Source organism: Epinephelus moara, chromosome 3, assembly GCF_006386435.1.
Source record: "Epinephelus moara isolate mb chromosome 3, YSFRI_EMoa_1.0, whole genome shotgun sequence".
Taxonomy (NCBI): Eukaryota; Metazoa; Chordata; class Actinopteri; order Perciformes; family Serranidae; genus Epinephelus; species Epinephelus moara.
Window position 1 is genome coordinate 7,984,372 of NC_065508.1, and position 20,632 is coordinate 8,005,003.

Here is a 20,632-nt window from a genome sequence, read left to right on the forward strand (position 1 = left end):
CAACTTGTTTCAACGGTTCCGATTTAATCAGAAGACAAATTAAACAGGATGACTAGCCAATGTGAAAATCAAAAGAAAGCATAGAATAATGTACTGAAGGAGACTGTTGTGCCATCACATTTTTTTGTGGTTTGAGAGCAAAGATCCGGTCGCCGCTGTGCAAAACTCCGCAATACAATCCAAAAAAAACCCAGGAGGAGTGCTTCGCAAGGAGTCTTTGAAAGGAGCCAAGCCTGGTGTAAAACCGGAGAGAGCATCCAACCCCCCCGCCCTGGACCTACTGCAGTTTTGGCCCCGATTTACATGCTGTCAGTGTAGTCACTGGGATGCCACCTTTTCAGGTGATGGAAAAGGTTTGTTGTGTTTCCTGGTCCATCCATATCGAGTAAAAATGACTTTAGTTTACCATCGTCATCGACATATATTTTATTGCGATACTGTATCAAGATCGTTTTATCGCCCAGCCTTATTTTGTACCTCCGCAGTAATATTGGTCATTTCAACATTTTATAGCCTGCTGACACTGGAGCAGTCAAGTGTATCAAAGTCACAACACATTATATCACTGCAGACGTTTTTGTTTTTTTATTTGTCACACGCGATGCATCATTTTTTTTTACAAGATACAGCCTTGAATATGGTAGTATCCCAGCTATGTAGAGCTGACAGAAGATTATTGAGAAAAACAAATATTTTCTTACTTGATTAACCCATGTTAATGTCATTTTTTTTTGAGCAAATATGCCAAAGAGAAACAGTTTTCAGTCTTTTATTAAATGAAATATTTGGTCAGTTAAGCCCCATTTCCAGCAAGCAGTATGGTATAGTTCAGTTCCTTATGCTTTTTTTCCATTTCCACTGTGAAGAGTTGCTGTTCTATTTTGCTCTGAAAATGTTGGCGTGCAGCCTCGTTCTGTGGACGATAAATGAGGTGCAGACTTCCATCTGTGTCACCAGTAATGAGGAAATACAGTGAGTGCTGGATGGAGCAGCGAGTGACAACAACCCCGCCCATATTTAAGAGTACTGTTTGCGGTGGAAACGCTAGGGTCTAGGTACCATGTCTGAAGGGTTTCTTTTGGTTCCAAAAGTACCATACTGAAAGTGTTGGTGGAAACGGAACTTTAGTGTCATATTGTCAACATGACACCACAGCATCAGTTACAATAATCTCCCTGCTCCTGGGAAAAGTATGACACCACTATAAACGTAGGTTGCAGTGCACGCTGTATTTTCCCTTCACCTTCACACATGTCAACGTTCACACAGATGCCCCTACCTCCATCCTCAGCCTCCAGGATTCCCTGCAGGTATTTGAAGGAGCCGGACTGTTTGGGTGCAGAGGCAGGCTCCTCGTAGTCCTGCAGCATCTTGTAGACGTCTGAGTGTGGGTCGAAACCATTACGGCCCACAGGGGAGTGTGTTGGAGGCTCTGGGCTGAATGAGACAAGGGAGGGAAGATACAGTGTTATTGTGCTGCAATTTAATCAATGATGATTAAATGACAGGTGACAAAAAACATTAAATTCTCTCAGTCAAGACGACAAAGAAGCTGAGCGTTTTTTTTTCTGGTATCAAATATGGCCATTGTATTTTTTGTCTTTTATCAGCTGGTGCCCTGATGTGATGTTTGAGCAAGGGAGGAATGGAAGGAGCTGGAGTAGCCTAAACAAAAAGATTAAAGAACAGATGGCAGTTGCCGGACCACCAAAGGAAGGAAAGAAAACTCGACAAACTGAGACAGCAGAGATGGAAGCACGGAGGGGAAAACAGAGGTGAACACGTTACACTCTACATGTGATTCCACAGGCATGAAGTCTTAATCACAACAGCTCCGTGCTATGGATCTGCATGTTCACTCATCCATCAAGTTGTTCCCAAAGCTAACAGGATGGATCCTGTTCACTTGATACATTCAACTGGTCGAGCCGCTGGGAGATGAGCAGGGCTGCTGACAGATGTGCTCAAACCCTGACACACTTAACTGCTTGTTTGTCTCCAGACTCCCCTCCAGGAGTCTGAAGGAAGCGCTTCACTGCAGCTTGAGTGTGTGTGTGTATGTTTGTGTGTCTGTGTGTGTGTGAGAGAAAAAGCCTGCGCTGGTGAAAGTGAGACTGAGTGAGAGACAGGAAAAAGAAAGAGAGGAGAGTTTAAAGAAATTGTGCAATAAAAAAATTAGAGAGTGTGTGTCTCATAATGTGTGTGTGTGGGCCTGATCAGAGTTAACAGTCCCGTCCTGGGGAGCTCTAGGAGTGCTGGAGAGGATGTTCAGTGGGAGACTAAACACACACATTTATTGCCCGCTCGAGGGGATGCACCACAACAAATTGTTTCTCCAGTCCACATGGCCATCTGTGCAGGTGAGTCAAGAGACATTTAAAGTGTGTCTGTTTCTGTGTTTCTGCTGTGTTAGGGGAGTCAGCACATTAAAAAGCTGCATCTGTGAAATGTCAAAATACAATGTAGGTGCATTTTTTTTTTTTTAACACGATCTGACTTTGTGGTGCTTTAATGGAAAGTTAATGGATTTTAGAAACAGACATTTGAATCTCACTACTATTTCCTTGTGTGACTTTCACACAAAACTGGTGTCGAGTGACAGACTCTGAGAAAAGTCAGGGAGACTCAGGCTGATAATGAGACAATGGGCCCCTGGGCACAGGTATTCAAAAGGCCCCATGACCTCTCTTACACTGACTGTGTAGTGGTTGTAGTTGTTTTGTGTCTTTTTGAGGCATTGGTTGTTGTGTGTCTACTGGTATTTCTGAAGCATCTCTTTGTGGTCGTTTCATGCCTCTTTGAGGTATATTTGTGTCTTTCTTGGTCATTTTTCTGACTGCTTGTAGTCGTTTAGCTTCTCTTTGTAGTCCCTTTGCATCTCTTTGTGGTTGTTTTATGTCTCTTTGAGGTCATTTTGCATCCCTTTGAGGTATATGTGTGTCTTCTTTGGTAAGTTTGCGTCTCTGTATGAGGTATATTTGTATCTTTCTTGGTCATTTTGTTTTCTGTGTTGTCTTAGTTCCTTTGCATCTCTTTGAGGTCATTGTGTGTGTCTTTGAGGTAGATGTGTGGTCGTTTTGTGACTGTAGTTGTTTTGTGTCTCTTTTTAGTTGGTCTTTATCTCTTTGAGGTCATTTTGTGTCTCTTTGAGGGTTTATTTGCGTCTTTTTTTGGACGTTCTGCGCCTTTTTTTTTTTTTTTGTAGTTTTTTGTCTCCCTGTAGTTCCCCTGCATCACAGTATGCTTTAAATTTGTGTAATCTCTTGCAGGTGAAGGCCAGGGGGGGACCCTGTGACTTTGGGCCCCTGGGCCTGTTAAGTAATTCATCTATGTATGGAGAGACAAGCCGATACGTCTAATGTTGATGGCTCTGAATTTTTTTTTCTGGTAGTAAAAAAGGGTAAAAAATGAGGTAAAGTTTGCAACTATCAGTTAATACAGATTACTTATTCTGACAAAACTGAAAGCTGTGGTAGGTTTTAGGACCCATTTGTCTATATTTTACTTTCTGTGCCTTTCTATGCAGCAAACACTTTGATCACCTCACCTATGTGTGGCGCTGAGGCTAAGGCCTCCCATCTTGCTTGGCAGAGATCTGTCTCCGTTGCTGCCGTTGTGGGAATAAAGTCCTGCTGGGTTGTTGTACTGAGCGTGCCCGGTTCCATTTCCGTATCCATAGCTGTGGCCGTTGTTGGGTCTGGCGTGTCCGTTATTCAGGTGAGTGGGCTGGGGAGCCTGCGGGGAATGGGGAACCTGCTGATACTGAGGAGCCTGTGGGCTCTGGGGTTCAGGGGTGTATGAAGGTTTGCGACTGGAGCCAACATATCCACTGGTGATGGGACGGAAATTCTGCGAAGAAAGGGGGAAAAAAAACATTTAAGAAATTTTAAAGAAGCAAAGAAAACATTACAAGATATCTGCTGTTAATAGTACGGAGATTATGCAAAACCACAAAAGCATGGACACAATGGTGAAAGAGAAAGAGCAGGTTACATCAGAGAAATAATTAATAATGTTAGGAGGAAGAAAAAAGGGTAATGGACCCATTACAGAATGCACCATTATGTTTTAGCTCAGGAAATGAGAGTAAAGAGAGAAAACAAGCCCAGTGGTGCCCTGAATAGAAAACCACAATTCTTCAAAGGCAGAAAAAGCGGTTGTTCCTAAATGAGGCTTCACAGCAGTGAGGATCTGAGAGAAAAGCTTTTTTCCACATCATTTCTGCTTTCCCCTCTTTAATAGTAAGGCTTATTAAGAAGGAGCTTGACTTAGATTTCCTGCAGATGTTTCTGTCAAAACAAATTAACTTGTGTAGAGTAAATATTGAAAAAATGTTTAGTTTTTTCTCCCCTGGCTTCTTCTTCTATGGATTGAGGAGTTTATAGAAGCTGACAGAGCTGAGATACTGTAAAAGATTAAATTATCATCTTTCTGACGTGCTGCAGCACACTTTCCACATTCTTGCCCCATGGTTGCTCCGCTGGAGCTGTTTGGAAGAAATCTGCTGGACTAATGCAGGACAGATGCACAGACACCTACACTTACACCACTGTATACTCAGTGTGTTTATGCAGAGGTCAACGCCCTTTTCATGGATTTGCACAAACCCCACAGTGACATCAGCGAGCCTTTCAGTGTTTACCACAGCTATCAGCGCACTTCAGTGATAGCGCTCACTGCCAGCCCGGCTCGTCCGTCTCGGACACTGAACTGTACAGATAAAGTTTTATTGCATGGCTTGCGATGATGTCACCACCCCTGATAGTGTTTTAGTGCTTTGAATTTCAGAGATAGGCAGCTTATAAACATTTTAGCTGAAACAAAGTGACTTGTTTACAAGTTAAGCAACGCAGTAGGATGGGAGACAGTCGGACTGTTGTAATGGTGAGCCACTGGAATGAGTGTCCGAGCATGTGTGTGAGATTGTGTGTGACCATGTGTGTTTTGGGCAAGTTTAAAGTGCCTTACCCACAGGAGGTGGAGCTTCACAGCTTCTCCAGACAGGACCCCCGTCACTTCAACAGATGGGTCTGCTGGATGTCATCCTGTCCTCAACCCTCGCCAGGACCACACATACACTCACACACATACACTCACACACCCAAACACTCACAGGTCTTCTGTAATCAGCACTTTTCAGTCCGCCTCTCCTCTACACCAACAAGCCCACAACTTGGAAAAGCGGCTCTGTCATTGCCCTGCCTCCTGTAGTTAAGACTGATGACTTTCGAGAAATTTAAAACCACCTCTTCCTACTCTCCCCAAAACCTCGGACAGTAAAGACGGATGAATCCCGAAACCCTCCGAACAAAACACTAGCAGATAGCCATTCATGGTTAAAGTTCGGAGAAGCAGGCAGGGGAGTCAGCACTCCATGCAGCTTCTCTCCCAGAGGCCAAACCCTGTTTGGGCAGGATGTCAGAAACACCCAGCTCTCTGTGGCTCCCTCTCCAAGTAAACCAGACACTCTGAAGCCTGGTGCTCACCGCAGAGACAAACGGGCCAAACCAGATCTTACTCGTTATCTTTAGCCCTATTTGTACAGATGGCGGATCTCATATGATTTTAATCAAAGGTTCCCTTAACTTTCACATTTGTGAATATACAAGGATTAATGACATTTAATAAAATCACAGATGCCACCCCCCTCCACACTATAGTAGAATGAGAGGTCAAATGAACATGTGGCCCTAATGCTGGATTAGACGCACCATTTGTTTTGGCCTGGGACTTACATTTTAATGCTGCTTTCTGTACCACTCTCCTGCCCAAAACATCTCCACCCTTTCTTTAAAAGATCAATTCTTAATGCATTTCAACAGTAAAAGAAAACGGATGGAAGGATTTTACCCCAAGTGCCCTTTTGAACCTAGAATTCTTTTATTTCACAGTTCAATTAATCCTACGTCTTTCATTTTCTGAGATCATATCCACAACTGGAAGGGTGAAAGTTCTTCGGAACAAATCACTGTCTCAACATGTGTTTTGAGTTTTAATGAAAAGCCATTATTCATTTCTCAAATTTAGACAGGGGCTAAATCTGCAGATCACAATCAGTACAATAACTAAATGACTGTCAGGCGAGCTTATTCATGCCTGTGCTCAGAGAATAAAGGAGGTAGTGGGGGTAAATCCCTAGGCGTGTATTATGTTACACGCTCCTGCAGTGGCATGACAGTTAAGATATTACCTTTATGACTCCTAATCTGTACAAACATGACATGCAAAGGAGGACAAGTAATCACATGCTAACATATATGATGATATAAAGACAAGAAAAAACGACATTTCCGCCTTCCTTCGTTGCCTGAAGGTGAAATTACTCTAAAGAAGATCTCGTCAGTTATATTTACATAGCCCGTAATTAAAAATTGTCACAGATGTACTCGACAATCTGTCTATCCTTACGTGTCTCAATCGCCAGAATAAGTATTGGCACTGTACGTTTCTGGAAACCACTTGGTTACGGTTCGGAAAAGATCAAGTTTTGGCTCAGAACATCCAGTTTTGGTGCCACAGTCATGGCATAAAATGTCACTGATCCTTGTTAAAAAACAGCCGGTTTTGTTGTTTGTTGGTCTCGAAAAGATGTCTTCAGCGCTCTGCCGCTTGGCTTTGGTGACAAAGAAAGCTCATAAGCATGAAATAGGAACCATGTCACATTTGGAAAGTTGATGATTCATGGGTACGAACCATACAAATGGAACGCATCCATAGTTTGCAGTAACTTTGGACCAGTCATATTTCTTATGTTGTACCGCTATCATTGCTTTCGAATGCCCTTTTGCCCTTGAAGAACAAAGTTGTGAGGGTTGCTGGTTAAAATCTTCCCTTATGAAGAGGGACAACCCTTCAAGACCCTGATGCGTCATCAGTTGCCGTTGATGGTGTTTACATAAATGGACAAAACCATGGCAATAATGGTGTTATCACAATGACATTTGCCATTTATCTCTTGGAAAAAGAGCAATTCATTCATAAATTAAGTTTCACGCTAATCGATCAAACAAGTCAGGCTAATGTTAGCAACCCGTGCTCTTGCCGTGCCAGTCTGCACTGATATCACAGGAGTGGAAACGTGCAGCAACTTTGCCAGACTTCTGCTAAATTCCAGACATCATATGCCATCAAAGGGCGGTAATGCGGCATGTAAATATATCAGAATGCAGTACTGTCATGCACAAATCCGCAATAACAATGTAAAGTTAGCTAGCTAGCTAGCTAGCTGCTTAGCTACTGAGACATCAGCATACTACGAGCAATCTTCTGTCTTATGCTTGTTGTAATTAAAATATTTATAAAATATTTCAATACAGTTGTGGGTTTCTTTTGTTGTTTGTGCAGCCATCTTGCCGATGATTTCTCATAACACTCGTTTTGGATTGTTATGAGACTCTAATAAACCTCCTTTTGGAGGGCCATGTAGCCCTAACACTTTGCAATATCTCTCAATCCCAACAAGAATTGGGGCAATCTACACCGAGATGTGAACGTGCAAAACGAAGGGATAAGGGCTGAGTGGTAGGGGCAAGGGGTGTAACAGGACTATGCCTTACAATGCCAATACTTTCTTCTGGGGACTGGCCTGCTTTATGCCCTTAATTCAGATAAGGGAAAATCTGTACAGAGCCCTTAAAAAACTCTTGTGGGTTTATTTCCCTGTTATCGGCAGCACGTACATGTTTACCCATTTTCACCCTCACACTCCTGCCTGACATGGTGTGACTCCTGTTTCAACTGAACTAAACCCCCTCCCCAACCATTCCTTTTGTCTTTCTTTCCCGTAACACTCTTTCCTCGCATGCCTGTTGCAAAGATATTTGCTTTGGGTGGATGGCAGATTTATAAGGCAGCACATCTGGTGCTCGCCTTATAAAAATGCCAGTTTGGTAACATTCAGGACCTGTAAGTGCTTTCAAGTTGCTCTGAAGGTATGGTAGCTTGGTTTCCTTTTATTACACAGAAATCTGCTGTAAGCCAACTTTCCCATTAAAAAGATTTATTCTACCTTTTCACGTCTGGACAACATATAGGTTTAATGGGGATTTTGTCTTAAGGTGACAGTCCCGTTAATTTGGTGAGTGCCTTATCATCCTAATTCCCTTGGAAACCTTATCTTGTTTTCCCAGTGTAGTCAAAACAGTTTAGAGTTAATATGAGCAGCTCCACTTTTATCTCCAACAGAAACTCAACATAACAAGACTGTTGAAAAAGGCCATCTGTGAGATCATCTATTTCCTAATTTCTCTCTCTTGAGCATCGCTACTCTTTCATTTTCTCCCAAATCTTGACTGCATTCCTCCTGGCTTGAAAGAAGAAAAACTTTGAAAGGGGGAAGAAAGTCAGAGAAAGGAGGCGAAAGAGATCTAAATGCAGTAACTATTTATGAGAAGCAGCAATGTCTACTTCTATGTGGACATAAATCCAGGCTGCCATCTGATTTCACTGACCTGTTTTACAATTGTAACCAAGCATGGCTAATGGCTCAGGATGAACCGATGCCAAAGACGGAAAGAAAGAAACACAGAAAGAGAAAGAAAGTTTGCTTTTGCCGGCATGTGCATTTACCTCTGTATAAGCTCATATAAACTGCATTGTGTTTAGCATTCAGCCAAGAGGCACCATGTTCCTCCATTCATCAACCTGACTGAAAGTTACCCTGATTAATAAGGTCTTGAATGAGAGAAGACTGCAGTTTCAGCTCTAGTACCTCAGTCCACAACCACAGTTTGTTCAGGGAGGGATAGACGGATGAGAGGAGGAGGGGATGAGGAGAAAAAGGTGGAGGACCTTAATTGAAATCATATGCCTGTCTTTAACTGAGGACCGAGACCTTAGCCTGCCTGCCTCACTAGACACACATACCCAAATTCATGATAACACACACACACACATACACCACCTCCTTTTCTGCCTCCTGCATGGTTTAATCCCCCTGGACCTTCGAAATTAAGCTTTTCACATGGCGCTCTGCACCACTAACCAAACACAAACCAGCCCTTTATGGCTCCCTGGGCCTGGCCCTGGGAGCCTCTCTGGGAGGACAGACAGACGGGCTAGAGAGGAGGTTGCAGAGAGCTGAGGTTGCGGGTGGTGGGGGGACCAGAAAATAGTAGAGTTTTTAGGGCCTCTGGCAGTGAGCCTGTCTAAGAAGGAAGAAATGCTCCAGGGAAGATGGATGTAGCATTAGAATCCATTTAAAATGTGATGCCTTTTATCAATTTCCTCTATTAAATAAAGCCATTAAAAAACTGTTACTGACCATGCCAAGTCACCACTGGGTTGAATTAAATTTTTTGCGATTCAGCCAGTTACGGCATTACAATGCAGCCTGAATGTTTTCAGGTGAAAAAAAAATTGATACGATTTTAATGTTTGAATTTGTGAGCTGTCAGTTAGCAAGCACAGACTGTAGAAAATAAGCAGACATAGCCACTGTAATGTCACGTATCGGTTTATGGCTGCTGTTCTGAAGCCGCGAGTTGGGGATTTTAGCCATTGCCATATTGTTTTGTTTTGTGAGCCATTAATGAGAGGGTGAAGCGTGAATGAATGAGAAGTCAAGGACACCGCTGTGGTAGCGGCTGTCATGCCCTAAAGCATACCCTGCTTTATCGTCTGTTTTACTCTAGATGGGACTATATTGTGCAAAATGAACATCGTACTGTATTGAAGAAGATTTTAAACTAGCGGTAACGACCATAAACACATAAGGAAAATGTCTACCGAAGTAACAAATCAGGTGAGAAGTAGGGACATTTTGTTATAGAGTTGCACACACTTCGACTTCTTTTGCAACCAATGGAGTCGCCCCCTGCTGGCCATTAGAAAGAATGCAGGTTTAAGGCACTTTGGCAGTGGCTTCACTTTTCAGATCCGGGGGTTGCTGCTTGCTAGCAACCAGTTCATTTGATTGCTGATGCCAATAATTTTTAAATCTTTCATTCAAAAGACACAATCGTACCATTGACCCGTGTCTCATAAATGTTTAAGTTTATAATCAGAGGAGGGTTTAATACACAGGATGGTCCAACACAGCAAATAAGCTACAATACCTTTATCCAGTTTGGACTTTTTCTCTCTCAGCGATTCAGAATAAAGACCAGGGAAACACGCTTATTCTAAATCTTCTTGATCTAAATGAATGTGGATGGCTGCCGTCTTTCCGGACCTCCTCACCCCGGCAGAGAGTGCTCTCAATGACCCCGTCCACTCCCCAGCATGCTGACAGCCAAGCAGAGCAGGGAGGGCTCCATTAGGAAAACCCAAAGACTGATTTGGACATTTCTGGGGATTACTGGCTGATTAGTGAACACAAACAACCAAATAAGTGGGGTCAGAGGTCCGTGATCTAAAAGGCCTCCTGTGTGAATGAATGTGGAGCTGCTAAAAAGACTTCCCAGCAATGTTAAACTGCTCTAAGATTCCCTGGCAGGGGATTAAGCATCAGTGGATCCAGTAAACATATTTTGGCAGCCTATGAGAGTACTAGACCCTTTAACGGCCCCGTATTGTTTCGTATTAAGGGTCTCTATGGTGTAAATGTTTACCCAGTTTTTGCACAAAGTCCATCATTCTAACTGGCCTCACTATCGATCATTCCTCAGCATCTTTGACAAATTAAGTTTACAACCCTTGAAACTAAAGTTTTCAACGTATTACTATTTTGTGTTTTTAGAAGGCAAATGATTCTTAATGACAGATATTGGAAAGCCTCTACCTTGTTCCATTCATAAAACAAATTTGCATCAAGCACATATTTCTTTTTGTCTGGAGTAAAATTCAATTCTAAGCACTGAGGGAATTACGGTTTGTAAGTCATGCAAGGAATCCGTCTGTCAGCTCCTATTAATGTTAGCTCAGAGAATTCGACTTCAGCTGCCAGCTCCTGCACTGAGACTGGAAGCCTCGGTGACGTGTGATCCAGACCTTTCAGCTTCCGCATTGTGAGGCCTCATTCTTTCCACAAGGCCATAGTGCTCGGCCACAATAGCTTTCACTTTAATAATAGGGTAGCCACCATGAATGGCATTCTGCTATTACTTGCCAAAGGAATACCATTTGGCTTTGACATTGACCAATAGGCTATTCCCACCAACTCAAAACTGCCACTGTGTAATGTAAGGAAAGAATTTTTAAAAACCTGAAATGTCAGTAACTGGTGGTGTCACTTTACTTCTGCGTAACCGTTCCAAGAGCAGGGCCGACAGATGTACAATGGGATAACCATTTACAAGGCAGAGAGGCATTTTCTCTCTAAAACTGTCTTTCTCATTGGAAAAAGGTTCAGATTTAAGACATGTGATGAGATTTTTATGTTGTTTTTTTGCATGGGGTTGTGTTACAGCAGAATCTATGCTTAAGCCACTAGACATTATTTAATTTTAGGGCATCTCACAAAACCTGATGTAATTTCCATCTTGAAGTGATAATTTGCGTATCTGACCGCTCAAATTTTAATACCAGATGAGGATCAGATGAGGTCAGGAGGGCATGACAGACCTGTCACAGCAAAGGAAGTGATGCAGCTGTGTAAAAGTACTGCTGGTCTTTGATTTTGAGGCCTAGTCCACACAAACACAGGTATTTTTTAAAACGTTGCCTCTTATATGCAATTTGGCCTCATGAAAATTGTGTTTTTGGTCACTGATGATGGACTTTTGTAAAACTCCATGAAGATTTTCAGAAACGTAATTTTCAGTGTTGACACGAAAATTGAGTTTGGGCTTGTACCGTCAGAGTGTGCGTTGTTATCTCTTTTCTTGGGGTTTTCATCGTCCAACATCTTTTTCTTATTCTTCTTTGCGTGGATTAGGATCATCACCTGCTGGTTTTTCCAGCTTCCAAAAGTTGGCATTGCAGAAAAAGTTTGAGAACCAACAATATACAGTGGATCATGCCTTTCACTCTCCAATGAGTGCAATTACTGACTCAGTTGTTGATCAGATAATTCAGTACACTTTTTAAGCTTGGTTTTGCCTTAAAGGTTTACTCTGCAGGAATTGTCAGCTACTGTTTGTACACAATATCACCAGCAAAACTGAAAGCCAACCCCAGTTTTGTCTGCTTGACATTTCACCACACTGTCTGCAATATTTACAGCTTCGTCATGGCTGCATGCTGCTTACTGTCTGGCACCTTGTCACTACCATTTTATAAAATCCCAACCTCATCTGCATGCTGTGCCCAAGAACATCGGGAAAAAAGCAAAATCAGAAGAAAGTAAGGAAATACAAGCAGAGGGCAGGGTCTGTGGAGTGCACACACTAGTGGGTCATAAGTGATGACTGAGAGGGATTACTTTTGTATGTGTCTATACATTGCTTTATAGGAAAATCCTTCGTCAAACGCCTTTAGCATCCTCTCTCTCAAGGGCACCCCATTGTTTGCATGGAGTTTGGAAGCTGTGCGAAACATCTGATTACAACTCATTTGTCTTCCCAGAACTACACGGTGAACCTTCCATCCAACAATATATTTCCAACTGCTTATCCTTAGCCTGGTCGTCGGGGCAGCAGGCTGAGCAAAGTATTCCAGATGACTCCTACCTACATCCTCTCCCCAGCAACGCTTTCCAGCTCCTCCTGGGGGACCCTGAGGTGTTTCCAGGCCAGATGAGATATGTATTCCCTCCAGTGTTCTAGGCCTGCCCTGGGGCCTCCTACCAGAACACCTCTAACAGGAGGCACCCAGGAGGCATCCTGATCAGATGCCCGAACCACTTCAACTGACCCCCTTCACCACAAGGAGCAGCGGCTCTACTCCGAGCTCCCTGCAGATGTCCAAGCTCCTTCACCTATCTCTAAGGCTGAGCCCAGCCACCCCATGGAGGAAACTCATTTTGGCCGCTTGTATCTGCAAACTCATTCTTTCAGTCACTACCCATAGCTCATGACCATAGGTGAGGGCTGGGACGTCAATGGACCAACAAATCGAAAGCTTCACCTTCCGGCTCAGCTCTGTCTTCAACACGACGGTCCAACACAGCATCCGCATCACTGCAGACACTGCGCCAAACCGCCAATCCATCTCACACTCCATTCTACCCTCACTCCTGAACAAGACGCCGAGATACTTCTGCAAATTGGTTTGCCAAACCTTTACATGCACTTGCTGTTTGCTTACTGCATGACACGACATCATTACCTCATCCCTGCCACCCTTTGTTATCAAATTATTTCTATTTCAGGAAGTTGTGTGTGACATCCGGTAGTCTGGGGACAGTCTTGCCAATAGAAACACATCAAACAGCTCCACTGAATTTCCCAAAGAAACACCCCAAAAGCCACCGCAAAAACAGTCACGTCAACAGTATCCCATCACACACTTACTTATATCCAACAATACAGCATTTCCTCACTGACTTTTATGAGACTCTCCCATGTTCACAAGGTGAAAGGAAACACCTCACAGCTTCCATGTGTCACTTCCTGCTCAGTAGCTTATTCCCACAAGTGGGACTGGAATTTCCAACAAAGCCAGTGGTCAAGAACAAGGACTCCATAAATAAAAAGGGAAATGTTGAACACAGAATGTCCCGAAGAGTGCTGTCATTGGATTTGTAATCATTAGGAAGCAGTTTATGGGGCTCAAGTGGTAGCACTTCGCCATAAAAAAAAGATGTTCTCTTTGTAATATTCTTAGTTAATGGAGTCAGTCTGCAGAGTAAAAACACCAATGAATGCCTGTGTTGACCAGAAAAAATGTGTGGTCATTTTTCCAAGCAACTGTTTCCTTTATACATGAGCTGAAGTGTCCTGGCATGTCTCAGTTTTTACCCTGCTGGCCAAATTGAACTGCTTCAGCAAGAGTCCTAATGTAGCAGATCACGACACATCGCTGTAGGTAAGTTGTTGATGACAGACACATCTTCAAAACTTTGCCAGCACAATCAGAAACTGTGTTGTCACCCTCATCCAGTGATTTGATTCAGTTAATTTTTGCTCACGCTGTCCAAACTAGCTCATCATTAGTGTAACTGTGGGCCAAAAGTATCACATAGCTCAGCTTGGATTTGGTTCTGCTGGTGTGACAGAGGCCGTGGTGCATATATTGTTTCCATTGAGGAACAATTGGCATTGTTATGTGTCAGTGTGGAGAAAGAAAAAGAGGGCCTTGGTCTTTTATGTGACCCCAGGGAGCGGATGTTTCCTCTTTTCATCCTCAGAGGAATCCACCTGAGCGTGACGGTAAAGTGGCCCTGACTTGGCAGTTTCCAACTGTCCAGGTTCACTTCATTAAAAGAGACGCCAGGGAACATTTTTAGACTTCAGTGATGGAGAGGAAGGACTGGACAAGATGTTACAGAGATACTGAGAGAGGAAGCACTGAGAGAAAAGAGCACGAGCGAGACAGTTTTGCTCCACTCGAATTACCCACATGCAAACCCCTCCTGTCATTCATTACTGTGTTTGTATAAACAGTTGTTGCGGATGGTTCCTGTCTCATTCAGGTTTGATATTTCCTCATGTTAATCAAAGCAAGACCCGATCTGGTGCTGAGATTGTGAGATGAAAACGTTGCAGCAGATTTCAGCTCATATCTTACAGTTTTACATCCACATTCATCCAACTATTGCAGTCTGGTTTATGAACAAACATAAGGTAGTGCATGTTGACATTTGTTTGGGGGAGGGGTTCCAATATAATGGAACTAAATGGCTTGTGGTGCTCAAAGCACCAGAAAAATACATTTGAAAAACTCAACAACAATATCTCTTTCCAGATATCATGACTCCGTTACTCAAGATAATCCGCAGTTTCATGTCGAAACTATTTTTTTTCTACCAGATAACATCCGCCAACCGTATCATCGCACAGAAGGAAGCGTGCATCTACTCATGGATGAGAGGCTTTTGTTTATGACAGCACAAGATGTAAACATTAATGGCATCCTCGGCTGAGCTGTTACGCTAGCTAGCACTAGTGCTAGGTGAGCTAGCAGTAGGTATAGTTAGGTAGAAAGAAAATAGTTCCTGCATAGAATCTTGAATAAGCCTGTGGTGGTAGAACACTGGTTACTGAATTACTTTCACTGCGCACTAAATCTTTGTTTGAGATGTCCTGTTATACAGTTTTGCTGGTCTCCTGCCAATCAGAAAGTAGCTTCTGTGGCCACAGTACAGTATAAGATACACTAAAATACTCAGCGGTGCAACACATCAATTACTGGATGGCAATTTCAAAATGAAAGTCGCTGGGGAGGTGCTGTTATTCGTAACGTTACAGAAATCATCTGACAGCCCAGATGAAATACATACACTTAATCTTCTTTCACTTTTGTCTCTGCGACTGAAAACAATACCTTCCTGTAAAGGCATCAAAAACTCCCACTGATGAATGGACAGATAGATTTCACTTCAGCTCTTTGTGCGTCTGTTCCACCCTTCTTTAGACAAGGAGACCCTGCCACAGCGAGGCCTGAGAGACACGGAGATCTGTCCTGACTTCACAACTACCACAACACAATACATGACGAATGGACACTCACATTTCCGAGCCACAATATGCTCATTGTCTGTCTGTTTCAGTCACATGGTCTCCACACTCACAGCACATGTGCGCATGTACACACACACACACACACACACACACACACACACACCTCCTATTCTCTCTGTGCTCAGAAACCTGTTGGCTTGCCAGCACTGGAAAACTTGGAAAAGATCATCTGCTAGAGTTCATCATGCCTTGAATGTCCGTTTGGCAGCTCGTAGGGTTGGAGAACAATCAAGATACTATTTCAAAACCATTCCAGTGAACAGTGGGTTGCATTATCTCATTTATAATCATGTGAATGATAGTGTACATGCAATTTTCAGATCATGTGTTGTGTCTGTTTCCATGGATTCTGTTTATGACATAAACAGACTGAGAAGACTTGGGTCTCACACCCAGAGAACTGTACTGTTAAGTTATGACCCCAGATGTGAATTATCCACTCTTGCAACTGATGCGGTAAGTAGCAAAGGGCCCTAATCCAAAGCAGTAGATTTCAAAGTACAAACCGGGGTTTGACAAAAATCAGACCAGAGCAATGTGCAGCTGAGTCACCACCACCAGCCACCTTTTATACTAAGGTGGTTAGTAGAAGTGCTTATGTACAGCATTAAATATGCAAAGTTAAGAATTTAAGGTGATGTTTCATTCAGAGTTACTCAACACTGAGTGATATATGTGGGTCTAAAGGGTCCTGTTCATAGTTACATGAACTATGAACACCTAATATCGTCTATCAGCAGTTTTCTTTATAGCTTTCTAAAGCCACTTGAGATCTAAACCTATGGAGTTGTGAGGTGGGAAGAGCAATATCAGGTGCCCCTGGTTTTGGAAGTAAAAGTCCAATTCAGTTTCCCAAAGATAATATTACATGCAAGTTGGAGCACTCCCATGGCTTAGGTGGGTATGCCATTATCCCTGTTTAATCTCCAGTGCACTAGAGAAACAACTGTATTAGAAAAACAATTTTTTTTTGAGAAAACTTTAAAGGGGGGGCAACTACAGCTACTAGTGGGGCTGCAGGTGAGAGCTAACGTTTACAGTGTTGCGGATACTGACAGGCATCTGCAGCTTCAATCGATGCACTTTTGGATTCAGGGCAAATTTTGGATGAATTTAATAATGGTGCTGCATTTTATTTACAAATTTTTACCTTTGGGATGAATCTGATATGCGCCTCTGTCTCACTTCTTCTCCATGGTAATGCTGACTGAGACTCATGGGTATTGTAGTATTTAGACATGTCCGTGTTTCTTAGAAACAAAGTTAGAATTGTTAAAACTAGCAGTCGTTAGTAATTTCCCCTGTGATGATTAGGGTGGCTAAACAGCACTACATGTGGTATTACCGCCACTTTTTGTTTGTCTTTGTTACAGGCTATTTATCCCCACTATTTCTCCACTGTGATTGGAGGGATGGGTAAAAGTGACAGTGATGAGCGACTGGAAAATGAAGCCAACACGGGAGTGCCAAAAACTAGTCCCCACAGACCTCAATGTTAAAATGCCCAACTCTACAGCAGAAATAAGCATGTTTACAGCCTAGTACAAAAAACAGTTTTGTTCTCGTTAGCTAATTTCCTTCTTCATGACAACTGTACAGGGGGTGAATTTTAATATAACTCAGCCGTTTAAATGTTATTAAGGCTTAACATTATGCGTAATTAAGGGCCGCCCACTTTGAGTGGCAGGCCATCTGCTGATACTATCCTCTGCTTCTCAGTCAGATCCACCCCTCGCTCCTCCACACTGCCAGCCTCTCGTCCAAATATGGTCACTTCTGGCTCCAAAACACCAAGATGGCAACTGCCATAATGCCAAACTCAAGGCTTTAAAACAGGAGTCCACAAACCAATGGGTGATGTCATGGTAGCTACGTCCATTATTTTCACAGTCTGTTTTCAACATACATACGAGACCTGCTTGTTCCACCACTGGGCCAGAGACAGACAAGAATATAAAATGGAGGTCAAAGAGCCAACCAAAGACCTCACTGTCTAACTACATCGATTAGTTCTTTCTCTCATTTGTGGTCTGGTGAGTCATTTAAGACTACTTTTCCAGCCAAGACCTGACTGAATCCGAGAACTGAAATTCTGTGTTGGCAGCATGAGAAATTCAAGCAGATCGTTTTTGACAGCATCTCATGTGGGTGTGAGCCTAAATCTGAAGAAACCCTTGTTTCTTGTGCTACGGTAAGTCCAGAGTAAACAGTGGTTACCTGTGAGTCAGGCTCCATGTAAGGGCTTGTCTTGCCATCTTCACTAACTGTTGGCGACCACACTCTGTCTCCTGATCCCGACCTGAAAGATAATACCCATGAGAGAGAGAGAAAGAAAAAGTCAGGTAAGTTGTGCCATAGAACACCCAGAGCGTTCAAGCATGCAGTCATTTCTGCTGAGAGGTATGAATTTTTCTTCGCTGACAGGTTTTCCACAGAAGATCCAGTATATATGGTGTCATTATTTCTCAAGGGTAATGTTTGAAATAGAAACTGAAAAAAGAAGTGAAAGCAAAGACATTGTTCACCTAAATCCTCTTAGAAGTACTGTAAGCTGGGAAAGATGACAACTTTAATGTCACATGATATACCACTAACTGCTGTCCCCTTTAGGTGCCAAAACACTCACATAGCTTCAGTTAACTTAATCATACACTGCACTGGTAGCTTTGTGAGTATATGTATTGATGTGTGTGTGAAGATGTGGATTTATTTTGCAGGTATTCACATTAGGAATAGGATACAGCTACATTCCAGCCTCCTCCCACTGGTACAAAGATAAAGTCATCATCACATCATAACTCCACTCTATGAACTATTATGTTTTTGGAAAAACCCATTGCATTTTGGGCCATGGGTTTTTCAAAAGTAGTGATAACTGAATTACTGGTATCTAAAGACTTCCCCCTCTCCTGTTCAGATTACAGGTAATTGGCTCCAGTTGCATTTCCTGACCAAAAAAGTACACGACTTACTGACTTGCAGCAATGATAAAATACATTATTTACAGCACTGCTAAATCTGCCTTCTGTGCGTGGATAAGCAGGGGTTATGAGAATTTATTTCCAAGAATTAAATGCTTTGGTGACATTAATGCGTGCAACTCATTTCTCAAGCTGATAAAACACTGCGATTACTCTCCAATGGCGCTACTCAACGGTTCACTTCCAGTCCTCTTTTACTTTCAAGTTAAGTGTTGAAGTAGCAGCACTTTGCATATCTCATAAATAATACTAAAAAAAAAATCTGAAGGGGCTTCTTTGGTTCTTCGGGTTGGGAGGTGTTTGTTGCCATGGCGTTGGCTGTTCAGTGGGAAAGCATCCAGCTCACCAAAGGGTAACACCAGGACACCATGCAGAGTGACTAAAGGACACCGCTTGTCTTTGTGTGGGTGCTTCCCTTCAACCATCCTCCCTCTATTCTTTCACACCTCCATCCACAGAGACATGAAAACTATTAACTTCAAGTGTGTGCATGCCTGTGCATGGATTTGTCGCCCCCACAGCGAGGGAGAGTTGATGCCTAAAGAGGTGAGGTCATCGGGCTGCAGCTGGCACCAGACGTTGGCTGAGCTGAGGCAATGCTTCAGATATGAACCATGGAGGTGTTGCTATCAAGGACGCTCTTATGAGGCGGCAAGTGTCTGGTGGACTGCGTAGGATGACACCCCCCTCCTCTCCCCGGCCAGAAAGTTTTCATGTTTTCAGATTGTTTGGTTTCGATGGTTACCACACAAACAGCCTATTGAAACGAGTGAAAGTTCAGTCTTGAGTGGCCTATTTGAATTGACATTTTGGAAGTGCGAGACAGAAACATGGAATTTAGCATCCATCCATAATAATGTAGATGTGAATGCCGAGAAGTGAGTGGAAACTGTGAGAGGCAGAACAGCATGGGATTTACAGCATTTCGCTGCTGCACTCATTATACTGCAGGTCAGTCTGAAGAGGGTTGTCAGTTTTGTACTTGAAATTTAAAATATATTCCACTTGGCTGTTGTTTCTGTTATTCGGCTTCATGCTTACAACTGGATGTAATCTCACACTTTAAATATTGAGCAACGGACAAACTCTTCTGGAGTATCGTAAATGTAATGTAACATCAGAAGCAGCACAGCAGACAGAAACAATCTGTTGCACACCAGTTTGGTCAGGGACAATGAATTTTCTGTTTAGTCAATCTGAAGGAAGAGGATCCTGCTGATGCTACACATTCATCAACCTGTGGATAATCTTCTGTACTTTCATTCATGTCTCCCTGTTTCACTTTTCTGCTCTCCTCTGTCTGTTTATCTGTCTGATCCAAGGTAAAAGCTCCTTCCTAGCCTGGAAATACCTTTTCAGATTTGATGATATATTAACCAGATCAGTTGCAGACTGAATGGCTTTATCCCGATTTACTTCTACCTCCTCTGTCTGGCTGCACTTTCTTACATATACAGATTCACAATGATAAATAGTATGGGGGTGAATAGTTCCATCCTCATTCTTTAAATGTCGGCTTTGATTTTCACCCACCAGCTCCCCTTCTGCTCTTAAGTGTATACATCAACACAATTGAAAACAGACAAATGGGAAGAAAAGTGACAAAAAAGGAAAGTCAGAGAAGACATTTCTGAAATATTGAAGATCCACGTGTTCTCATTTTGGTAACAAATATGTTAAAGGGACAGAAAAACACATTTATTTCTCCTCTTAGCTGTAGTGCCATTTATCAACGTGGATTATTTTACTGTGAGTTGGAAATATCAGCCGTAGAGATGTCTGCCTTCTCTCCAAAGATGGCACTCAACAGCAATGTCTCTTTCCAGAAATAAGGATGCAATTACTCAACGTAATCCAGAGACCTTGCTGTGACTAGTTTCATGTAGGAACTATTTTCTTTCTACCGAACTACCCCCGCCAACCATATCACTGCACAGAAGGAAGTGTGTATCTACAGCTAGCTCACTTAGCATCCAGAGGTGGGTAGTAACTAGTTACATTTACTCAGTTACATTTACTTGAGTAACTTTTTGGATAAATTGTACTTTTCAGAGTAGTTTTAATGCAAAATACTTTTTACTTTTACTTGAGTTATATTGTTTTAAAGCAACAATACTCTTACTTGAGTACAATATTTGGCTACTCTACCCA

At 42.6% G+C, this 20,632-nt stretch overlaps 1 protein-coding gene across 1 annotated transcript in view; it reads right to left on the minus strand.

Annotated features, from left to right (window-relative positions):
* Positions 1-20,632, minus strand: part of pdlim4 (PDZ and LIM domain 4) — a 61,534-nt gene that overhangs the window by 15,337 nt on the left and 25,565 nt on the right. The window contains exons 3-5 of the mRNA XM_050040555.1: positions 17,718-17,799; positions 3,548-3,849; positions 1,280-1,437 (exon numbers count right to left, since the gene is read on the minus strand). Of these exons, the coding sequence (XP_049896512.1) occupies positions 1,280-1,437; positions 3,548-3,849; positions 17,718-17,799 (542 nt within the window). The remainder of the gene's footprint in view (positions 1-1,279; positions 1,438-3,547; positions 3,850-17,717; positions 17,800-20,632) is intronic.